Source organism: Schistocerca piceifrons, chromosome 3, assembly GCF_021461385.2.
Source record: "Schistocerca piceifrons isolate TAMUIC-IGC-003096 chromosome 3, iqSchPice1.1, whole genome shotgun sequence".
Classification (NCBI taxonomy): Eukaryota; Metazoa; Arthropoda; class Insecta; order Orthoptera; family Acrididae; genus Schistocerca; species Schistocerca piceifrons.
The window spans coordinates 192390675-192416497 of record NC_060140.1 but is presented as its reverse complement, the minus strand read 5'-3'; the positions used below and the strand labels follow the sequence as shown (position 1 = coordinate 192416497).

At 38.9% G+C, this 25823-nt stretch overlaps 1 protein-coding gene across 1 annotated transcript in view; it reads right to left on the bottom strand.

Annotated features, from left to right (window-relative positions):
- The window catches only part of LOC124788508 (macrophage colony-stimulating factor 1 receptor-like), a 335265-nt gene that overhangs the window by 64336 nt on the left and 245106 nt on the right, over positions 1-25823 (bottom strand). Inside the window, exons 13-16 of the mRNA XM_047255777.1 lie at positions 21479-21645; positions 15479-15554; positions 12315-12383; positions 11295-11389 (exon numbers count right to left, since the gene is read on the bottom strand). Coding sequence (XP_047111733.1) covers positions 11295-11389; positions 12315-12383; positions 15479-15554; positions 21479-21645 — 407 coding nt within the window. The remainder of the gene's footprint in view (positions 1-11294; positions 11390-12314; positions 12384-15478; positions 15555-21478; positions 21646-25823) is intronic.

The following is a 25823-nucleotide window of genomic DNA, read 5'->3' as shown; positions in this document are numbered from 1 at the left end:
GAAGTATTTGCGTAATGACATATGGAATTTATAGCAGTGAAGACATGTTGTGGTAATACTGAAGTTATCAAGTAATTTGTTGAAGCAATGATGATGATGATGGTCAGTTATTGATATGAATTGTTGAGGAATAGCATGTTTTGATAATGTTGAAGGTATGATGTAGTTCAATAGAGAATAGATTTGTTCTGTAATATATAATAGTACAAGTATGTTGATATGTGGTTCAGAATGTGGATTGCTGTTGAAGATGCTAAACTTGAATAGGTAATTATGAAACAAGGTGATGCCATATCTTAATGAACCCCCATAGCTAGAAAATAAATAATTTAATTAAAAATGCTTTTGAAAATATTGAGACCTATAGGGTACTAGTACATGTTGATTTAATGTAGTCTTCACTTGTAATAATTTCCCTCATATTAAAAAGCAAACACTGTTACAATTTTGTCAGTGCTTTGCTTCAAACATGAAACACATGTTGCAAAGTAAAGAAGGGTTGTCACAATAGAGTTCATTTCTTTACACTAGCTTTGTGAACAAGTTAGATAATTTCCCTCTCTGATACAGCTCTGAAACCAGAATGCAGTTATAAGAATGGCAGTTGTAGCCTATCCGTGAAGTAATTCAAATTGTACATGGAGTAAACTGTAAAGGAAATCAAGAGGAACTTTGGAAAAGAATTATAAAAACTTTGTGTTTTGCAGATGACATAATAATTCTGTCCTTGATGGCAAAGGACTTGGAAGAACAGTTGAATGGAGTGGATAGTGTCTTAATGCGAGGTTATAAGATGAGCCGGCCGGTGTGGCCGTGTAGTTCTAGGCAATTCAGTCTGGAACCGCGTGACCGCTACAGTCACAGGTTCGAATCCTGCCTCGGGCATGAATGTGTGTGATGTCCTTAGGTTAGTTAGGTTTATTAGTTCTAAGTTCTAGGCGACTGATGACATCAGAAGTTAAGTTGCATAGTGCTCAGAGCCATTTGAACCATTTTTATAAGATGAACATAAAAAATGTAAAGCATGGCCTATGGGATATATGCTAACTGAATCAGGATATGTTGAGAGAACTAGACTAGAAAATGAGGCATTAAAAGTAGTAGATCTATCTGCGCAGAAAAATAACTGTTGATGGCCGAAGTAGAGAGGATGTAAGAAGCTAACTTGCAATAGTAAGAAAAACATTTCTGAAGAAGAGATGTTTGTTAACACTGAATATAAATTTGAACATTTGGGAGTCTTTTCTTAATGTTTGAAATGGAGAGGAAAGAAATTTATGGCATAACTTGATTAAAAGAAGAGACTAGCTGATGGAACACATCCTGTGGCACAAGGAATACTTCATTTGGTAATGGAGGGAAATGTGGAAGATAACAACCATAGAGGAGGACCTACACTTCACCACAGTGAACAGGTTTAACATGATGTAGGTGTATAGTTATGCTGGGATGAGAAGACTTAGACAGTCTAAAGCCATCCTCTCCTGCCATATAATTAAAATAAAATACTGTTGAATAACTGTTGTAAAAAAAAAGAACAGTCAGATTCCAGTCTGTGCACACAAGACATAGAATTGATTAAAAGAAATTGCAGGGCACAAGTGTTAGGATCTAGGTGGTGTTGTTGCTGCTCATTGTCCTGACATAAAAGGGGGTATGATTTCATGAGAGGGTGCCTGGGTCTTGAAAGTGTTTAAAAACAATATGTTGATTTTCCTCTTGGGCTCAATATTCCGGCGTAATTCTTTAATCCAATAAAATTGTCAATAATGCAATCCTGTCATGTTCTCAAAATAATATAATTTGGCATAAAATGAAATTCTTTCAAATGAAACACCAACTGAAATCATCATAGTATATATTCTCCCACTTGTGAATAATCACAAAACTATTTTTCATATTTCTTCATACTTCTGAATAAATTCCACATGTGTGCTATGCAGTCAAGTTACGGTCTTATTTCCTCATGTCCAATCAACAACACAGTTACAATATAACTTCATACAAGTATCATTCATATCGATATTTGTTCGCAGATTACATATATGTTGAATAGTTTACACTGAATAATAACTGCAAGTTTTTTAAAAAAATGTGGAATAGAGGATGGGGAAGTAAAGGGAAAGGATGGGTGGAGAACACATTGCTTTCAGCCACAGAGGGCACTGTGGTAATGCACTGGCGAAAACTGAAAATTTGTGCCAGACTGGGACTCAAACCTGGATGCTCCACTTCTCTAGAATGACTGCTTTAACTGCCTTGGCCAGACACACACACCTTCCATCTGAGCCAATTCACAATTTATCATACACTGCAATGCACTGTCCCTCATCTATTAACCCACTACACACAAATTATTGACTCCCTTAGGAGTTCAGATGATAATAGTGCATCTGCACTAAAACAAACATCAAGGAGCCATCGCATTCTTACAGAAATGTAAATATCTGAGTGTATATACAAATTGCAGTTTTGTTAAATTCAAATAATCAATTATTTTTAGAAACAATAAATTATAACGGGTTTTAACAGTTTTATATTTTGGTAAGCTCAAAATTCTCTGCTAATAACTGATAGGTGGAAACTTAATTAGTCACATATGATTATCAATGTTTCACCCTTACAACTTGACAATATGAAAACATACATTTTCAGAAATAAAGCAGATAAATTAAAATGACATATGAAATAAGGATCCCCAAACATTGAAATAAATCAGTAAACTCACATAGCAGAAATATGCTTTGCCACTGTTACAAAACATTACAAGAACAAAAGGTCTATCATTGTGTCATAAATTAATACAGCTGTATTGCCTCCCACAGTACTCTGGAATTGAACAGGATGGACTAGCATGTAGAGCTGCATCAAACCAGTCTTTGAATTTTACGCCACAACAACATGGCCTAAGAACTTCCCTGAATTTTTAAAATTAAGAATGCTGCCTTTTTGTCAGACACTTTTAAAAACTGAAATTTAAACAAGTTGCAGCTGACAATTGATGTTTGGGTAGCTGAAGCACAAAATAAAAATTATCACCTACAGATAGAGAACAGCAGATCAGATTTCACCCTGTACATGCTGTGTTCTCAGTGCTTGCAGCAAACAAATAATACTTAAAGTGTGACTCCAAGGGATCTATCTGCCCAGGAATATTGATGTGAGAGTACGTCTTCAACTTCATTGTGTAAATATCACTTGATGAGCAAGGATCATGTACAAATTGCAGACATTCTAAACAGCATGACTCATGTTATCACATTATTTGGCAGTCATTACCAAATAGTTTTTTTGTTTAATCAGCATTTTATGTCACACTCCTATAATAGTTTACTTAAAATTATCACTTTCTCCTTAATAGTTGCTTTGTTACATTCAAGACTTCATTTTCATTTCTTTTCCATATTAGTAAAATTTTTTGTTCTTTTCATCAGTTCATTTATGAGGCAGTTTTTCCTTTTGTTTATGTCTTATAATAGAGCAGCATGGAACCATCATACTTGTTCTTGTATCACTCCTGAAATCAATATAACTTTTTACTTCATTTGATCCCATTTTGTGAACAACACAGTTACATAAAATAGATAATTTTTTATTCACATAGGAATTCATAAATTTTTCTTGTACACTGCGTAATTTCCCAATTACTGATGATAATAGTGCACTTAGTTTAACAGGAAGTAATTTTTGTAAAGATACATCAATAATATAAAATTTATAAGGAACACATGGAGTTGAAAATCTTAGTGAGAAAATAGTTATTTGTTTATAAACTGATACACCTAATCTGAAATCCCTCATTCATCTCTTCTCTCTTAGCATTTTACTTTATTGAAAAACAGCATATATTAAAACTATTCGTAATCAATGTTCCCATGTTCCAGAACATTCGAATTTTAAGTAATGATTATTCCCAAAATTCGGTGTCGCAGTCTTTGGTAGCTGAATTTTTTGTTTCATTATTGCCTTCATTCACTAGGAGAACCTGTTAGTTTTTCAACTTTCCAATCCTGAAAACATTTTTTATCCATTTTAGGCAGGTTCTTTGAGCAGCCACAAAAGCAGAAATAATATGCATAAAGTAGTACTTGTAAATTTGAATTGGATGATTGGAAAAAGATATAGTTAACACATTCTGGTTGCTGCCTGTAGAAATTATGGACACATCATAATTTTCTTAACAGTCAGTGCTTGAAGAATCTTTGAGCACAGCTTTTCTGGCTGTTACTTCACGATGCATTATTTTCGATCACTGATGGCTTGAAGTTAGATGTTCACTCTTTCAGTACTTTGGAGAGCTGCTAAACAGATGTTCCCGCTTCCTCATAGTGGTATATGACTTGAAAACCATATTACATGCATGATCAGTTCCTGCACACTTGTTGTTGCAGAGCACTTCCATAGTTGTCTTGATCACAAAAGTTTGCCATAAAATGGGGGACAGTTTGACTGATGAAGAAATTCTGAGGCTACTTAAAGAATCTGGTTCAAAAATGGATGATAATGGTTTTTAGATTGATGGCAGTATTTCTGAAAAAGAAAGTAATCTGCTTTCCTTTTTGCTCTTATAAGTAGGAGCCACACTAAGAAGTTTATTATATCTGGGGGACTGCATCGGTCACTGGGGCCCAACTGTGATGTGTTTAACAGACTATGTTTTGTTTACTATAACTTTATGCTGTCTTATTTTGCTCTCTTCTGTGGCAATATGAAAATATAACAAAAATTTTTATTTATATGCACATCAATAAGTAGAAATACAGGACAACGCGCAAGTCAGTCAGCAACGGTAGTTTATATTGTTAACATCTATGTGTTACTGAAGAGAGTCTTTGCTTCTGTTTACTTTATTTTCCGTGTCCAGAAGAAAAACATCACATTTTTCCTCTCCAAAATTCTTCAACCTTTCAGCTGTTTATGGTGACATTTAAAATCTCTACCTGAGTACAGGATTCATCCATGTTTTGGGATACTAGTAGGGTAGTTAGTGCCTGGACTACTCTGCCGCTGGATGTAACATCCTCCTCATACTACCACGTGACCAAGTTCATTCTGCACCAAGAGCCTCCTGTTCCTAATCTATTAACAGTTCTCCAAATAATTTAAGGTAGGTGGCAACTGCAGTACATTTCTTCCCTTGGAGTGCAGTTCTCTTGCTTAGAAGCACTTTCTTGCCTCAGAAAAACACATCTAAATCTGGCTTGATGTTTAATGGTAAAATTTGCTGCAAAAAAAGCTTTTTATAAATCTGAGATGATGTACTGAAGCTATATACCGTGTGATCAAAAAGTCAGTATAAATTTGAAAACTGAATAAATCACGAAATAATGTAGATAGAGAGGTACAAATTGACACACATGCTTGGAATGACATGGGGTTTTATTAGAACCAAAAAAATACAAAAGTTCAAAAAATGTCCAACAGATGGCACTTCATCTGATCAGAATAGCAATAATTAGCATAACAAAGTATGACAAAGCAAAGATGATGTTCTTTACAGGAAACGCTCAATATGTCCACCATCATTCCTCAACAATAGCTGTAGTCAAGTAATAATGTTGTGAACAGCACTGTAAAGCATGTCCGGAGTTATGGTGAGGCATTGGCATCGGATGTTGCCTTTCAGCATCTCTAGAGATGTCGGTCGATCACGATACACTTTCGACTTCAGGTAATCCCAAAGCCAATAATCGCATGGATTGAGGTCTGGGGATCTGGGAGGCCAAGCATGACAAAAGTGGCAGCTGAGCACATGATCATCACCAAACGACGTGCGCAAGAGATCTTTCACACGTCTAGCAATATGGGGTGGAGAGCCATCCTGCATAAACATCGTACGTTCCAGCAGGTGTTTATCAGCCAGGCTGGGGATGATGCGATTCTGTAACATATCAGCGCACCTCTCACCCATCACAGTAGCAGTTACAAAACCAGAATCACACATTTCCTCGAAGAAAAAAGGCCCGATAATGGTAGATGTGGTAAATCCAACCCATACAGTCACTTTCTCGTTGTGCAATGGAGTTTCCACGACAGTTCTAGGATTTTTGGTAGGCCAAATTCTGCAGTTGTGGGCGTTGACAGACCTTCAGAGCGTGAAATGAGCTTCATCGGTCCACAACATGTTACTCAACCAATCGTCATCTTCCGCCATCTTTTGAAGCGCCCACACCGCAAATGCCCTCCACTTCACTAAATCGCCAGGTAACAGTCCATGATGCCGATGGATTTTGTACATATGGCATCGGAGGGTACGCCTAAGTGCCAACCAAACAATAGTATATGGAATGAAACTTCCTGGCAGATTAAAACTGTGTGCCGGACCGAGACTCGAACTCGGGACCTTTGCCTTACGCGGGCAAGTGATATGGAATGCCGATGCGACGTGCGACTGCACGAGCGCTGAGTTCCCCGTGCATAGACGACAGTCTCATTTCTTGCTGAGCTGTCTCAGCAGCATTACGCCTTGTGCTCGGTCGGCCACTACAGGGTCTATCGTCTAAACAACCCGTGGCTTCGAACTTCGAAATCATTCTCGCCACAGCTGCATTTGTCAACGGACCTTTACCCATTTGAATCCCCTTCCTATGGCGATAGGATCGTAATGCTGAACTACCACATTCCCCATTCTAATAATACAGCTTCACTAAAAGTGCCTTTTCACGTAACGTCAACAAGCTGTGGCTGCTGGCGCATCTGATTCTCTCTCTCTCTCTCATTACAGCTCCTTTTATACACGATTATCGTGCACAGTCACTAACGTTTTGCTGATAAAACCCCATTTCATTCCAAGCACATGTGTCAATCTTTACCTCTCTATCTACATTATTCTGTGGTTTATTAAGTTTTCAAATTTATACTGACTTTTTGATCGCTCGGTATTTGCACATAAAGTATTTTGGGTTTTCAATCTGCTTCTTCCATTTTATTTCTCCCACCACTTTGCATCTTATGGGTGGTGGTGTGGTGCTGGACAAGGTTTGGGACTGGGGTTAGTCTAAGACACCAATTAGCTATGCAGACTGACTCATTTAAGACAACATCCACATGCTTGGTGTGGACCAATGCTTACCAAACTGGTGATCTGTATTTTTCCATAGAAAAACTAAGTCCCAGCACAGTTGACGGGAGAAAATGGGGATCTGGTGGCCACACATAACTTAGCAGCTTTCTCAAGATGTTTCTACTGCAGATTTTTCCTTTAAAACCCATACGGTGCATTCTAAAACATATGGTGCGATCCAGAGTAATTCCCATATGTTTTGGTGTGTCACAGTAATGACTTTCTTAGTCTCTCCATTTAATATTCAGTTTTCTTTTGGCATCTCTGTTTCTTAAGTAGAAAACATATATTTGGGTCTTTCTTGGATTAGGCTTGAGATGGGTCAGATCATGATATTCTCCTAACCTTTCAAGAGTGTTGCTTACTTTGACTTTTCTTCCTCAAAGCTACTGCCTTGGACCATCACAGCTGTGTCATCCATACAGATAAATTGCCTTTGAACTAGAAAATCTGGCTGATTATTCATATATATGATGTAGAGATTCAGTGACAACACACTGCCTTGAGGTAGTCCACTTTTCTGGTTTCCCTAGTGGCTCTTCTTACCTTGCGACATTAAACAGCCTCTTCTTCTATGGAGCATACCTCTGATTACAGTTGTCAGTCTGAAATTTTGTGCTATCTCATATAGCTTTGGATAAGTCTTTGGTGATTCACCATGTCCTACGCAGCATTGAGCTCTACATAAACTTCACCAGTGATAAGCTTTTCTTATACCAATCTTCGAAGTTAAGAACCTGGTCCATCCACACTTGATGAAATCCTTGTCAGTATAATCAAAGACTGTATACAGGTGGCACCAAAGAAAGGTAGGACAAAAAGTCTTTGGATCTTTATGTTCTTTACCCAGCGTGACATTAGCTCTGGCATGTGCTTTTCTCTACACTTCAGATATATGAGCAGATTTAACACACTCATTCATTGATTTAACCAACCACTTTATAGTCTTTGGTCCAAACTTATTCAGCTGCTCCCTTCTTATATCATCTAGGCCTGCAGCTCTGTTACTTTTCATTTGCGTTATGGCACTATCAGCTCTATTGTTGTAAAAGGAAAGTTCAGAAAGTTATTTTCCTCAATGTATCATGAAAATTTCTTAATTTGTGGTTTCTTCTGGGTTTCACTGTTCTTAAATGTTTGGTGAGTTATTCATTTGGTGTTAAAAAAGGGAATTCCTCTAACAATTCTTTTAGGATCATTGCTTAGATTTTTAATTAGTTTACATGCCCCACTACTGTTTTGAGCCATATCTAGATTCCCTAAAAGATGTGGGCATTTTTACCTTTCCTTCTGTGATACATGTAATCAGCTCTTCACCTGCTTCAGTGGTGTCTTCAGCTAGTGGATCTCTTATGCATTTGTCTTGACAGATCTTAAGTAGGCTAACTGTCTTCACTGAGACCAAACATGTATCGTGTTCTGCACCTATGAGGTATGTGTTTCTAAGAGATCTTTTTTGCTACGGCTACAAAATCCTCATACAATTTTGAAGTCACTTTAAGTTTTACAACTTCACTGTCAAATTCTTTTGAGAAACTTTCCCAGCATGCCATTCTGAAGTTGAATCATCATTTAAAGTGAACTTCTTCTGGGATGATAATTCCAACTACTGCATATGTTATGTGCTAAGTCGTCAGTTTGATAACACCTCTAGGCCTCTGTGAGTCAAAATATACAATTATGTTGTGATTCAGTCTGCGGTTAGTCACCAAATTGTAAATTTCAAGTTGTTAATCAGAAAGGACTCAGTACTGAATGTGCACTGTAAATATGATGCCATTCTGCAAATCAGAGTGGGAGTGATGTGCAGGCTAGTAATATGCAAACTACATAGCTCCATTAGCTCCATAAATACAAGCTGACCATTGTAAAACACTAACACATAAAAAAAGGAAGCACCATGAAGGAATTATCTGAATGGGATGGAAATTGATAGATGGGATGTACAGACAAACAAATGATTACAATTTCGGAAAAATTGGATGATTTTATTCAGGAGAAAGACCTTCACAAATTGGGCAACTCAATAATGCACTGGTCCACCTCTGGCCCTTATTCAAGCAGTTATGCAGCTTGGCACTGATTGACAGAGTTGTTGTATGTCCTCCTGAAGGATATTATGACAAATGCTGTCCAATTGGTGTGTTAGACTGGCAAAATCCCGAGCTGGTTGGAGGTCCTTGCCCACAATGCTCGAAACATTTTCATTTGGGGAAAAGCCCAGTGAGCTTACTGGCCAATGTGGGATTTGACAAGCACAAAGAAAACTCTCGCCGTGTGCACGTGGACATTATCTTGCTGAAATGTAAGCCTAGGATGGCTTACCACGAAGGGCTACAAAACGTGGTTTAGAATATCACTGACGTACTGCTGTGCTGTAAGGATACCACAGATGGCAACCAAAGGTGTCCTGCTATTAAATGTAATGGCACCCCAGACAATTATTACTCCTGGTTGTCGGGCCTTACGGTGCTATCCTACTGCTGTCCGGGGTGTCTCCAGACACATCTTGGCTGGTTATTGGGGCTCAATTAGAGGCAGGACTCAACACTAAAGACAATTCTACCCCAGTCAATGAGATTCCTGGCTGAATGTGCCTGACACCACAGTAGACGCGGTTGTTGGTGTACAGACGTCAATATTTGTTGGCATACAGGGTGCCGGGAACTCAGCTCACTTTCAGAGAGCCATATATTTATGCTCCTTGTGGTCATTGAAGCACCAGTTGCATACTGGATTGCTGTTAATGAAAAATCCAGGGCTCTGAGTGCCCCTCTGATGATTGCTTGGTCCTCACATTATGTCGTCTCTGTAGGTCGGCTGCTTCCTTCTTAACACTGTTTGACCATGGTTCACCCATTCCTGCTAAGATTGTCAAATAGTGACATCACTCCTGTTCAAATATCGCGTAATTTGGTAATTATTCTAACTTGCTTCTTTGAGCCCAGCTATAGGTCCTCTCTCAAATGCTGAAATCTGTGTGTAGTGTTTACACATCATTGACATGTCCCAAAGTTTACAATTTTCTGTTATCCATTGATACCTTATGAATATCAGTTTGTGACCAATTTCCATAACTCCTTCATAATGCACTTTTTTTTTTTTAAAAAAAAAGGGGGGGTGTATTTCTGGTATCAATAAATGTGAGGAGATCTCAGGTTGACTTCTGCCTATTCTGTTCGTTATTTAACAAAGTGCTCACTAAATCAAGTAATGGAAGGAAGAGTGACACCAAGAAAAGCAGCCACAGAGAGCAGAAAACCCAGGTCAGAGACATTATAGTCTGTATAATTTTCATATTCTAAGACAATTAACTTATTGCTTATTTTAATATGGTCCAACTACTATTAAATAAATTCTCATAATCTACATTTCTTACCTGATTGTTTTGCTTCCTACTGATTTATGATTACAAGAAATTCTAAAGTTGTCTGTGACTATCACATCCTGTACAATTTCTTTCATTAGGTGCAATTTCATTTTTAGTTCCACTTGGTCCTTCCATTTGTGTTTTTCATTTTTTTTTCTTTTTTTTTTTTTTTTTCATTCTAGAAGGACTGGTCTAGGAAAAACAATCAATTTCCCTTGCTTAATTTCACTAATATATGGCCTCTGTTATTTGCACTATCCAATCAAAAATTTTTCTAAAGAAAAAATTCTAGGTTTTTATCCACTTTTGTTTTACCTTCCCATCCTAAATCTTTTAGTGAGGTGTACTGTTGTACACAGTCTCTGTAACCTTTCATAGCAATCTTCTATTTCTTCATCACAATGTGAGGAGAATGGCACAATGACTGAAGAATTTCTGTAAAATACCCTTTTTTACTTCAAAAAGAACTAGTAATAATGATCAAGCAAGAATAAGACATGAGACTTGCTGCAATCAGGACCATCCAGAATTTGATTTTCCTATATTTGTAAAGTAAATTTCATGGTCATTTCTTTGAGAAGGACCTAGTGATTTAACTTGCACACAATTGTTCCATTCGAGCTAGTGCTTCATCTCTAACAACCTCAGTGTTGATGGAACATTAAATGCTAATCTTCCTTCCTTTTTTTACTTCAAAAGTGACAGCATCATCACTTGATGGTTGATGAAACAACCAAAGGAGATGCTGTGCCTTGTGAATAATCTAAGGTATTTGTAGTATTATTCTGTTTTAGAACAAGAAACAAAATGAAATGATTATAAAAGTATGATAGCTATTCCTGACCATTGTGACTTGCTTACCATACCCATTGCAATCTGCCGTGCAAAGGACAGTAGGTCTGAGGGCTTCAGAGCAACTTCATTGTCTTCTTCTTGTGCTTCATTTGAGTTTAGTTCTGTTTATTTGTTAAGACATGATAAAATATTGCATTAGAATATAATACACTTTATTTTCATTAAAATAAATTGAAAGAAATGTAACAACTAATCTAAGAAGGAGGTACTTTTTCAAAGCTTAAGATTTCAAAACTAACCTTGCTGAATTACATATCAATCAAATTATCTAATAATAAGAAAGAAGTATATCATATTATATTAGTGATTTTGGCATTACAATTTTATTTAATTAAATAAATGCACTTGTGTTTTGTTGTTAACCCTTTTCATCAATTAGCATCAACCTGATTTCACCTTAAACTGGTCCTCATTCTTGCAGTATACAGTGTGCCATTTCTAACAAGTTCCCCCGTTCGAAATTTTACATTACTCTTCCACCCCTTCAGGCTAATTGGAATGCAAAACCTGATCTAGCTTTTCCCCAATTAAGGTTCCCATTGTTTTGCTAAATCTCTTGAAGTGTGTGTTCCTGGGAAAAAGCTTTTCCAATGTCCTCCCTACCATTGTCCACTTCTAAAATTTTGCTCTTTATCTAATAATATTAATACTGACAAGATGTTAAGCCATAACATAACTTCCATTTTGCTTGCTCCCTCATTAAATTATTCATACGACAAGTCCCCATAGCCATTTTTCATGACTGTTAGTTCTTCCTATCTCCCACTTTCTGCATCAGACTTTTTAAAGATTTAAAGTATTAAAGCAATGCTGTTACTCACATCACTATTATTGTCCTTGAATTATAAAATAAACTATGCAGAGAATTGGAAAACAGTATGCTACTTGATATTTTATTGTAGTAGCTTTATTGCCTTCATCAGGCATTACTTTGCAATGTACTTGTAAATTTGGAAGAAATATGAAGTGAAAAGATAGGCTTTCTTACTTGCCAGTAAAATAATAGTGTAATTCAGTGCCACTTACCATTTTGCATGTCGTACATGTGGTTATGGGCAATACATGCATTCTGATTATAGTATCCATCTGGAGTACCTGAAGAAAGATATTATTTGTAAAAAAATTGTAATTCATGGAAAAGCAGATGAAGCTTTCAAAGCACATTTCACCACCCTAGCTACAGTTTGCATTAAAGTCATGTTGCAAGGGATGTTTTGTATAGACTCAGCATATAATTCGATTTGTTTGAAGATGGGGCTAAAAAAGAAAGAGGAACTGTTGGGGACTTTTATAGCAACCTCCGAAAAATCTTATTTGTTGAATGTTGCCAAAAATTAATCAAAGGAAGTAAGGGGTGGTCTCTCCCCATTTGAAATCTAAATGCTGGACAATATTGTAGCCTTCTGTTAGAAAGTTTGGCCTATGAGAGAGTTTTCCACAGTGAGCACTTTTGTTGGCTTTGAGTATTCTATGAAATTCTAACAAGAGAAGTATACACATGTTATCTCTGTATCACTTAGCTCTGAGTGCCCAACACAGTTAAAATGAGCTTAGTATATTGAGCAAAGTGGGTTCCACATAGGAAAGTCTTAGGAAAAGTTACATGTAGATGTTTGAATGGAGTTATTGCTCAGATGCACAGAATAACATATGAAACCACACCATGGCATGCAAAATTAAGAATCTCATTACCTTTAACCAATTATGTAAAAGTAAGACCAGTACAAAATTCTTTCTCAAATGTCTACCTACAGTTCTAAGTACAAGAAATGGTACAGATAAAATAAACTATCAGTAGCACCATATATAGCACCTTAGTAATGAGTTGTATCTATAATTTCTTGTGGTTTATATAAATTATTATTGGCTTTTACCTCTTGAGCTTAATACAATTAAAGAATGTTTTTCAGCAACCATGTATCACTTTCATTTATAAAGCATCTTCTGTGTTCATTATGGAAGTATGGTGTACATAATAAGTCTCTACACTAGGTCGAAAACAGCATTTTTTTAAAAATAAAATTGGCATACAATTTACTTAGTGGTGTTTTTGCCTCTTGTTCACATATTCTGAAGTCCACTTCCTTTTCCTTCTTTGTTCACAGAGGTTAAGATTTTAATTGCAATAATTTATACGTAATTGCTGCTGTGGAAGATGGGCCACACAAAAAAAACCTATCTTTTGGTTTAATTTACTATTTATGAAAAAATAACTCAGAAATGTTGCAAACTACTAATTTAACTTTATATAAGAAATAATCAATTGTTCATACACTGTATAACATCAACTTATGTGCATTTTAGCACACTTCATATAAGACATTTATGTCATTCAGCTAATACACACAAGAGCTGTAAATTTTATATTGTAATAAAATACATTGCTGGTGACAGACTGGCTGGAAGAAAGGCAGTAAAAGTGGCAGTCAATGACAGGCTAGATACCTGCAGTAGCAGGGGAGCACACAGGATGGAAGGGTTGGACAGGAGTAGTTGTTTGGGGATGGAAAAAGACTTCGTGCTGGTAGAAGGTTGAGAGAAGATTTCATGTAGGGACACAGTGAAGATGAGGTGGTCTTTTTAGTTTCTGGGTGGTTTACAGCTGTGTAGTCAAAAGCTATAAATTTTGTTAGAGTAGTCTGTGTAGGACTTAATCTGTTTTTGTGAAGCATTTTATACTGTGAACTCCAAAGATTTCACAAAGAGCCTAGACAAAAGAAATAATAGGCAAAGAAAATGAACATTTTTCTTCATTCAGTGAAGTACTTGCAAAGCACTGAGTACATTGGCTACCAGCTTGCTTGTACGTTTTTTAGCTGGAAAAGGACTTCTGTTTTATTTCAGATAAACTTTTTAATTTGAAACTATAAACTACAATGTTTTCTAGTTTAATCAGTCAACTCCACCTACTTACATTCATTTAATTCTGCTGTTAACAAGCTCTACAAGTTAACTACAGTACATGAATTTTAATTTAAAAAAAGGGAACAGTTTTGCACTGGTTCAACATCATACACTATGTAGTTATTTTCAAGCGAAAGACATTATTTCAAATGCAAATGTGAGATTAAGTTCTGCAACCAGGATGTCAATTCACAGATGAAGTTATAACTTATTTGTTTAAGTGAGCATATTATAAAGGTTGCATGCTCCAAAAAATAATTTCACAAGACAACAGAGAATGGAAATATACAAAATAAACCAATACCTTTGTGTTCAGGTCAATATACAACAAGATACTTCTGAGTGAAAAACATACCAAACTGAGCTTTGTGATTAGTCTATCTGATATGTTGAATTTATTATCCATCTGGATCCAAGGAATTTTTTGTACAGTGTTTCATTTAGTGTATGGCCATTAATGTCTACTGGCTGATCATTTTTGCTTGTTTGTAATCGCATGATTTGAGTGCTGGTGAGATTAAGATCAAACAAAGAATTAGTTGAAGGCCCATTCAACTATCATTCTGGTGTGTCGGGTAAGGTACAGTTGGGGGCCGTAAATGAATGAATGAATGAACAAATGAGCAGCTCTTAAATGAGAGTCAAACCATGGCATGAAAGTGTACTACTATGAGAAAGCTGTTAACTTTCTCCGAAAGTAATTAAACTAATACATATTATAGTATCATCAGTGTATTGAGGTCAAAATATATGAAAAGAAGATTAAATAGATTTTTGGAAAATTTGTTATCCATAACTCTTCAATTTATTATACTAATATCTCACTCTAACTCTTGGATCTCACACTCTCAAAATTTACACTGAAATATAACACGAGCCCGTTTTAACAATATTATTCATTGCAGACTACACCATTATGGTTGAGGTGCTTGTATAAGTGTGTGGTTATTGGGATATTACTACATTTAAATGATGTTTTGTGCTGTGTACATTTAATTTTTCATTTAAAATATTGATGTTGCCAGACCAGAAGGAGAAATTAATGTTTTTTTCTCAAATATAATGGATCAGTATAAAAATGTGAGTCATTTGTGTACTGGGAACATCTGAAACAACAAATATACTTCATAAAATTTTAAATGAAAGAAATTTTTAATTTTCTATGATATAACATGAGAAATGATAACATTAACTACAATTAAATCATGCAATTACATAATTGATAGCAAATCCAACAATAAAACACTTTGGCTCTATCTACAAATTATCAGTTATGAATAAAATACCTGGAGTTGCAAGAAGCTGTGCGTATTTTATTTTATTGTCACAGCAGGATTCTCTCTGTGACACTGCTACCCAGGCCTGCAACATGAACATAAGGATATTTATAATTTAAAATCTTAACTTGCTTGAACTTGTGTTAAATAAAAATAGCTACAGGATAATTTATCACTGTTCTTCTCTAACAGCTGAAGCAGTTATCAGTATATGCCAATGATACACAAAATTTTCTGAGTTTTGGCAACGCTGAGTGGTAGCCCAATAAAAAAGAGAGAGAGAGTGGTGGTGGTGGTGGTGGTGGGGGGAGAGGGGGGGGGTATCTCAAGACCAGATCAAGCATTGCAAGAAGACAGTGCTTGTCATGCGCAAAATAATTGTGTGGAAGATGGGGTAAGAAATACTCCCAAGTGGGAACCATGAGCTGTAATCTGTTTCCTACTCACGGAAACATTAACACCTATCGAAATTTTTTCCTCGAAAGAAAAACATTTAAGGTGAAGGTCTTACGAACAGAATGAGTGTGTTTAAGTGGTGTATGAAGTTTCGTGCAGACAGATCAAATGTTCATGACGAATAGATAACTGGAAGAACTGTCACCTTGACAGATGAGTTGCTGCAAAATTCGAGGAAACTGTTCGTGAAGATCACTGACTGACAGTGGACGAAATTTCTGCGATGTTACCACAACTCTCCAGAACTTTCTTATACGAGACACTCGCAGAAACGCTGGGATACTGGCTACTGTGCACAAGATGGGTGCCAAAACAGCTGACAGAGCAGTCAAAGAAAAATCCGGTCAGTTGCACCCAAGAGTTGCTTGAATGACCTGACTTGGAAGGTGAGGATTTTCTGAGTTCTATTGTGCTGGAGATGAAACGTTGGTGTCCCATTACATGCCTGAGACAAAAATACAAGTTATCACAACGTGTCATACCAATTCCCCATCTGCTAAAAAACATTGTGAGACCCAAAAAACTCGAAAGGAGGATTCAAACAAAAGGAGGGGAATGCTGACAAGAGGAGTGCACCTGTTGAACAACAAGGCCTGTCTCGCAAAGCCTTGGACAAAAAGACTCTCTTGGACTCATTTGGTTGTGATGTTTTGAACACCCCCCCATACTCCCCAGACTTGGCGCCTTTACATAATCATATTTTCGCCTCCCTGAAGGCACACGAGTGGAATTAAATTTTCAACCAATGAGCAGGTGCAGAAAGAGGTTCTGGAAAAGGGAGAGGAGCTGCTGGGAGAGTTCTTCAAGGATTGCATAAAGGAGCTTGTGCCACAGCTCACCACATGCACTGAACGGGATACCGATTATGTGGAAAAATAGTCAACAAGTCACTTTTTTCAAATACACTTTTATATACAAAAATCTAGTACACTTACTTTCATAATTTGTTTTTCATATGCATTCATAAAATGTCCAAATATTAGAGATCTGCATCTACTGTGCATGCTTGCTCAAATTTTTCTGTGCACGTAGATCCATGAAACTCCGGCAATGTCACTTTAATCGGTTGTCATGTTGAGAGCAACTACACTACTGGCCATTAAAATTGCTACACCAAGGAGAAATGCAGATGATAAACGGGTATTCATTGGACAAATATATTATACTAGAACTGACATATGATTACATTTTCACGCAATTTGGGTATATAGATCCTGAGAAATCAGTACCCAGAACAACCACCTCTGGCCGTAATAACAGCTTTGATACGACTGGGCATTGAGTCAAACAGAGCTTGGATGGCGTGTACAGGTACAGCTGCCCATGCAGCTTCAACATGATACCACAGTTCATCACGAGTAGTGACTGGCATATTCTGACGAGCCAGTTGCTCGCCCACCATTGACCAGACGTTTTCAATTGGTGAGAGATCTGGAGAATGTGCTGGCCAGGGCAGCAGTTGAACATTTTCTGTATCCAGAAAGGCCCATACAGGACCTGCAACATGAGGTCGTGCATTATCCTGCTGAAATGTAGGGTTTCGCAGGGATCGAATGAAGGGTGGAGCCATGGTCATAACACATCTGAAATGTAACGTCCACTGTTCAAAGTGCCGTCAATGTGAACAAGAGGTGACAGAGACGTGTAACCAATGGCACCCCATACCATCATGCTGTGTGATATGCCAGTATGGCGATGACGAATGCACGCTTCCAATGTGCGTTCACCGCGATGTCGCCAAACATGGATGCGACCATCATGATGCTGTAAACAGAACCTGGATACATCCAAAAAAATTACGTTTTGCCATTGGTGCACACAGATTCGTCGTTGAATACACCATCGCAGACGCTCCTGTCTGTGATGCAGCGTCAAGGGTAACCGCAGCCATGGTCTCCGAGCTGATAGTCCATGCTGCTGCAAACGTCGTCAAACTGTTCATGCAGATGGTTGTTGTCTTGCAAACGTCCCCATCTGTTGACCTAGGGATCGAGACGCGGCTACACGATCCGTTACAGCCATGCGGGTAAGACGCCTGTCATCTCGACTGCTAGTGATACGAGGCCGTTCCGTTTTACCCTCCTGAACCCACCGATCCCATATCCTGCTAACAGGCATTGGATCTCGACCAACGCGAGCAGCAATGTCGCGATACGATAAACCGCAATCGCGATAGGCTACAATCCGACCTCTATCAAAGTCGGAAACGTGATGGTACGCATTTCTCCTCCGTACACGAGGCCTCACAACAACGTTTCACGAGGCAACGCCGGTCAACTGCTGTTTGAGTTTGAGAAATCGGTTGAAACTTTCCTCAATTCAGCACGTTGTAGGTGTTGCCACCGGCGCCAACCTTGTGTGAATGGTCTGGAAAGCTAATCATTTGCATCTCACAGCATCATCTTGCTGTCGGCTAAATTTCGCGTCTGTAGCACGTCATCTTCGTGGTATAGCAATTTTAATGGCCAGTAGTCTATTTTCCATTATGTACCCCGCGCAGTTCAGGGAATAAAAATACAGGGTATTCACAAAGCCTCCTATCAATTCAAAAAATCGTAACTTGTAAACCATCCGAGATAGAGAAACGTGGTTTATAAAAAGTTTAGCATCCCTCAAAGACTTTTCCTTCGTCCTTTGTTGCATATTTGACTTGGAGGGCATCAAAACGGCGACAGATCAGGAGAAAGTGCAGTGTGACAGCAGAGTTACCGATGCTGATATGGGAGGACACCACCAGCAGAAACGAGCACAATGAAGTTATTCAAAAACTTTAAACAGGCACACAGTGTCAAAGATTTTCCTCGGAGTGGACGTCCGCCAGTGTCTCAAACACGTGTTCACAGAGTACCAGCTGCATTTCATCGCAGCTCCTGAAGTCAATTCGTCGTGCACCACGCGAATTGCAGGAAGCAAGAACAACTCTCCATAAGCGGTTACCCCATTTTGCGTACCATGTGTTCATGGTCCAAGCACTGCAACAAAATGATAGTCCTGTGCTGCATGCACTTGCATGTTCCATGCTGGCCTCTACAGATACTGACAGTGAGTACCTGAATTAAGAAAATTTTGAAAAAAGAAGTCAAATGTTTTGTGAAACTATTTTTCTAAAAGTAAGAAATGAAACAAACTATAGAAAATTTGACACATCTCCTTTGCTGTGCGTGATTTAGAACTTCATTGAAAGGCAAGTCAAATGTTTCTCTAATATGTTCAATTTTTTTTTTTTGCACAAATAATTTCACAAAACATTTCACTAATTTCTTTTCTCATTTTTTTATTCTCTATTTTCATATTTTGTTCAGTAAGCATGATCTTGTTGGCACCTATTGGTCTTGCTAGAGTCATCTGTTGTAGAAATGTCACAAATAAAATACTTGATTCGAAGAAAGCCTTTTTGACAATTAAATATCAAGCCAATGTTACCTTTTGTGCGTGAAGCAGCTACTGCAGGCCTTGAAGAGATGAACTTATTGACACTTTATTTACCTAGCTAACAGCAGCTGTACAGGAAATATTTCAGTTTTCCTTCAAATAACTAGTTATGTTTTTCTTAATTTCCATGATTACTTTAAAGCAATTAAATATTTTTTTGCAAAACTGGACGTCATGCTGGTCAATTTCATGCCAAATTTGTCCATTTATCATTCTCCTTTTGGATATGAAAATTCGGTCAAAAAAATTTCCTCAAATCACTATTTTTTTCTGTGTTACCCTGATTACTTTTAAGGAAATAAACTTTTTTTTTTCATAATTAGGCCTCATTCTAGTCAATTGGTTCATTTCCCGCTCTTCGTTTGGCTACGAAAATTCGGGCTAAAATCCATTGAGTAATTTACAGAGAGTCTTTGTTTTCGCACCAATCATCATTTGATCAAAAAGAGCCATTCGTCAGATGAAGCAACATTCTACATTTCTAACATACGACTCGCCATAAATTTATGATTTGGAGCTCTGGAAACAACCAGAACGCACTTGAACATACTCGTGGTTGCCCGAAGCTTCATGTTTGATGTAGCCTAATGTACGATCTGGCGATCGGCCCATTTTCTTCACAGAGAAAATAATAGCGAAGAGATGCAGCCGTCCACCATCTTCCACGACGATGATGAACCATCCCCACCAATAGTGGAGTTTGAACGAGCAGTATGTTCTGAATGAACCACTTCCTGAGAGGTAAATGGGTCGTGATGGTCCCATCTCGTGACCTCTACACACTTCCAGTGTCACACCATTAGTGTTGTTTTTGTCTGGTTACATCAAGAATGAAATGTACACAACACCAGTCAATGGCATTGTTATCTTTCGTGCAAGAGTCAACGAAGCAAAGAGGACTGTTGATGCTACAATGCTGACTTATACATGGGCACAACTCTAATACTGCCTTGTGTTCTTCGAGTGACAGGTGGGTCACACACTGAAATTCTTGCATAACATAAAAAACTGAGATGTTTGGACAACACGGTTCTGGATTAACAGCGATTAATATAAATTAACTTAGTATTAAAAAACAGTCTTAATCACGTTTTTTATTTATTTAGTGCCGACAGTCTCGTGCCACACCTTGGTAGACGTGACGACACCAGCAGTCTACCGTATGTTCGCCCTGAAGATGGCCCCTGCGATGGGCTGAAACCGGTCTGCACTAAATAAATAAAAAACGCTATTAAGACTACTTTCTTAATACTAAGAAAAAACTGAGACTTACTAAAAGTTTTACAACAAACAACGTTGCTCTCTCTTTAATATTTTCCAAGTTATGATTTTTGGAAATAACAGCAAGACTTTATGGACAATCGATTTGATAAGAAGTATATAAATTGTGTTAAATTATTTCCTGTACATATATCGAAAACTTGCCATATTTCATCATGGGTGATGAGGGTGCAAACTTCAAATTCTAATGAAGTACTGCTTAACTACTATCACTACAATCTCAGTGTTTTAGCCTTACTGGCTACCACTCGCAAGAAAACGTTTTTGGTAGACTGCTCGTCCACTGTCATTGAGTTGATCAGTTTTGATGAAACCAGCCTATGAATAAGGATACTGTTCAAGATCGAAAATCAGTCACTAATATGCCACAGAAAATTGTTTATCAGAAATGACAGAAGCTTCGTTCCTTGTGTGTCAGATATCTTAACTAGGTTAATGGTACAGAAACAAACCGCCTTATAATAAAAGTGATGATTGAACTGGAATATGAGAGAAGGTCTATCTCTAGTGTAGATTTTCACAAACGTGAACACATATATGTCAGACAATATGTACGAAGTGCGCCCGCATCTCGTGGTCGTGCGGTAGCGTTCTCGCTTCCCACGCCCGGGTTCCCGGGTTCGATTCCCGGCGGGGTCAGGGATTTTCTCTGCCTCGTGATGGCTGGGTGTTGTGTGATGTCCTTAGGTTAGTTAGGTTTAAGTAGTTCTAAGTTCTAGGGGACTGATGACCTAAGATGTTACGTCCCATAGTGCTCAGAGCCATTTGAACCATCTACGAAGTGCGCTTCTCCCAATCAGAGTCTAAGTAGGCTGAAAGGAAACAAGGAAGAGAACTCGCCCTGCGCAGGAAGTGCAGCAAGTCGCCGAGTTCGCAGTACTCGACGATGAGGCGCGTGGGGTTGGTGACGCAGCCCACCATGGACACGATGTGCGGGTGCCGGCCCACGCACTTCATCAGTTCGATCTCGCGCTCGAACTGGCGGACGTCCTCTGGCGATGGGTCATCTGCGGAGTAAGCAAAGTTGCACTGTCACCGTCTGCAGTTATTGTTCCGTTAACAAAAATGGATGTCACAATTACTCTGATGGAACACTTAAAAAAATCAAATCTTGTGGCACTATTAGCTGGAAGACCCCAAGGGATCAGTGCAACTAGCTGACCAAAATTGTCTTTATTCACATATAAATTTTTTACTTTTTAATGTTAAATGTTGTGTATTGAGCATAACTTATAACGCAAGTGGTGTGGTGAGTGCATATCCACCAGCCATGATTTACATTATCTGGCAGCTGACTTTAAGATCCAAAGTTGCGACGTTGATGCTATAAGTGCTGTCTGCAGCCAGTGGCTGTAAAAAATCACTTTAATATCTTTATCTCCTGGAAAAATACGCAAAAATCAGAATTTCAGCTATGGTAGAGATCTGTATAGCGTTTAAGCATGTGATCAGGATGAATATGGATGAAATGGCGTAAAACAGCATAGGAAATAACGGGAAAGACGAGAGGAAAGAAATGAACCAAATGAGTTGTTGAAATGAGGCAGGATTGGTCGGAACATAGGGTCAAACTGGAAGGGAAGGTAAATTGGAGCTGCAAGTACACACCGACCAATATGCCAGAGATCAACGACAGAGAAGAAATCTGGAGGGTTATCAGTGGAGTGGTAAAGAGGATCCTGAAGATATCGAAAGGAGGGCGGGAGAGAAGAAAGGATGAAGAGATTCTGAGAGGAGAAGAAGAAAACAGATTCCGTGAAGGAGCTATGCAGGCTCCTATAGTGGCTGTAATAGAAGAAGACTGTTGGTGTTGCACATCTGGTATTTTTTTATACTGAGCATCATCGGTATGAAAGAAGAATTGACGCTCAGAACTAATGAATGGGCAAAAGTTTCATAAAGTGCCTTATTGGCACGTTCCTTATCAATAATGGCACTTACTGCTACAAAATCTGTGTCAGTTTTGAAAAGTAGCATTCGGCTGCACTGTTAACTGTTTTCCTTGCTTCACTTCCAATTCTAACCAACCGTCTCCTCCTCCAAGGACCGTTAGGTAGCTCGTTGTACTCAGAGCTGTTTGTTTGCGGATTTTGAAACAATGGGCGTCAGCATAAATTTATCCTGGTGGGGGGAGGGGGGGGAGAAGACACAAAACTGCCATTTTTTTTGTATATTTTATCGATATGTGGCCTGCCACAAGAACAAAATTTTATAGGCGACGCAAAAAAAAAAAACGTACATCTCAGAGAACTGACGGTTATCATTGGTTTTGAGAATTCTTAATGAATAAAATCTCTGCACTCCAGATTCCAGGGAAGGGACGCGGAGAGGCCCTTCAAGCAATACTCTTTCTGTCCTCCTTGTGTGAAGCCTAAGTCTAAAACAACCATCTCCATCAGCACAATATAACATTCACTACCTACTACAACATGTAACGACTACTGAAATATACGTACTGTTTGAGCTGTAAAGTTAGCAGGAGCCAGACATAAATCACTAATGGTCCAAAGTCTTCAGGGTACCACCATCTTAAGCTGCATTTACATCTGCCTGCCTTGTGCCTAGTCGTTTTACGCCTGTGCTTGTCCCACACGCACATAGATGTATACGAGGGTTGGAACTTAAATAGTGGCAACTATTTATTCACAACGATACAAAAGAGTTACATGTTTGCACCTGTTACTGTCCTTCAAAGCAGTCACCAGCGTTGTGTAGACCCCGTTGTCTGCGATGTGGAAGGCGCAGTATACCGTTAGCAGAGCCTGTTCTGTTGATGGTGCGAATGGAGACGTCCAAAGTTTTGGTGATTCTCGAGTACGACTGTGATGGTGTTATCCTAATGCATTACGTTCTTCAACAGCAGACCGTCAATGCACAGTATTACTGTTCGTTTTTGGAACATCACCTCGACCAGCTTTGCGAAAGAAGCGGCGACACTTTCTGCGCAACCCACCCATCATTTTGCACGACAATGCGCGGCCGCATACAGCTCAAGCTATGGCTGCTTTGTCGGTCGATGGGAAAGGGAAGTACTATGTGTTGTGGCGTAACAAGCTAGTTACGCCACACTGAGAAGGAAGCCGAAAGGCACGCGTACACACACGCCGACTGGCGTCAAGTCTGGAACAGGATACGTTATGACTGCTATAAAGAAAATACGTAGCTTTGGAATATACTTAACTTTATTCTTTGTTGGTTTACAACGTTCTTCTTGAGACACTTATACGATAACTCTCAAACTAGGTAAGGCTAATGGCGCCTTGCTAGGTCGTAGCCATGGACTTAGCGGAAGGCTATTCTAACTGTCTCTCGGCAAATGAGAGGAAGGCTTCGTCCGTATTGTCGCTAGCAATGTCGTCCGTACAACTGGGGCGAGTGCTCGTCCGTATCTCGAGACCTGCCTTGTGGTGGCGCTCGGTCTGCGATCACCCAGTGGCGACACGCGGTTCCGACATGTACTAAATGGACCGCGGCCGATTTAAGCTACCACCTAGCAAGTGTGGTGTCTGGCGGTGACACCACACTATGCCATCCACCATACTCACCCGGACGTAAGTCCTTGTGACTTTGATTTGATTCCGAAGATGAAGGAACCACTTCGTGGCATTTGCTTCAGATCTGTTCCAGAGATTCGACAGGCAGTAGACCGCTCCATTCGCACCGTGAACAGAACAGGCTCTGCTGATGGTATACTACGCCTTCCTCATCGCTGGCAACCGGATCTACACAACGCTGGTGACTACTTTGAAAGACAGTAACAGCTGCAAACATGTAACTCTTTTGTATCGGTTGAGAATAAATAGTTGCCGCTATTTAAGTTCCAACACTCGTACATGAGTCTTCCTCGTCTGCACCTGAGTGATTCCATTCTCACTTAGAGAGAAGCACCCTCACCACTGTAGTGATGAAGTTACAGTTGCAGGTTAAATGTGCCCGTGCGGCCTGCTAGTGAGCACTGAGTTTGTTTACCCTAAACAGGTGTGGTGCTGATGTTCACCAGCGAGACTACGGCATAAACATGCACTCTAAAGGCAGGCTGAGGACCACCTACCATTACTTATAGGGAGTACTGTGAGAAACAAAATCACTTACTATGTTCTTAACATTTGCAATGAACACATCAAGAATATGCAATTACGTATATTTCATTTCTCTCACAGAGCCTGCGATCATAATTGAAGTGGCCCTTTCAGGGCAAGAACTCACTCCCAGGTAAACATGGAACATAACATTTATTAATAACAACTAAAATCACGCTTCTCTGTTCCAGAGCAACTAGAGTTACACACAAGAAAAAGTCACAACATATTCTGCTGGCTAAAAAAGCAAAATGAGGATAATGGAATGTAGTCAAATTAAATCGGGTGATGCTGAGGGAATCAGATTAGGAAATGAGACACTTAAAGTAGTAAAGGAGTTTTGCTATTTGGGGAGTAAAGTACTGATGATGGTCGTAGTAGAGAGGATATAAAATGTAGACTGGCAATGGCAAGGAAATCGTTGTGAAGAAGAGAAATTTGTTAACATCGAGTATAGATTTAAGTGTCAGGAAGTCGTTTCTGAAAGTATTTGTATGGAGTGTAGCCATGTATGGAAGTGAAACATGGACGATAACTAGTATGGACAAGAAGAGAATAGAAGCTTTTGAAATGTGGTGCTACAGAAGAATGCTGAAGATAAGGTGGGTAGATCACGTAACTAATGAGGAGGTATTGAATAGGATTGGGGAGAAGAGAAGTTTGTGGCACAACTTGACTAGAAGAAGGGATCGGTTGGTAGGACGTTTTGAGGCATCAAGGGATCACAAATTTAGCATTGGAGGGCAGCGTGGAGGGTAAAAATCGTAGAGGGAGACCAAGAGATGAATACACTAAGCAGATTCAGAAGGATGTAGGTTGCAGTAGGTACTGGGAGATGAAGAAGCTTGCACAGGATAGAGTAGCATGGAGAGCTGCATCAAACCAGTCTCAGGACTGAAGACCACAACAACAACAACAACAAGGTAACTGTCTCTGTTCGGACACTTAAGTAGTCTAATATCGGCCTGCGGTAGCTGAATGGTGAGCGTGACGAATTCTCAATCCTCTGGGCCCGGGTTCGATTCCCGGATGTGTCGGGGAATTTTCTCCGTGCAGGGACTGCTGTCCTCATCATCATCCTATCATCCTCATCGACTGCAGGTCAC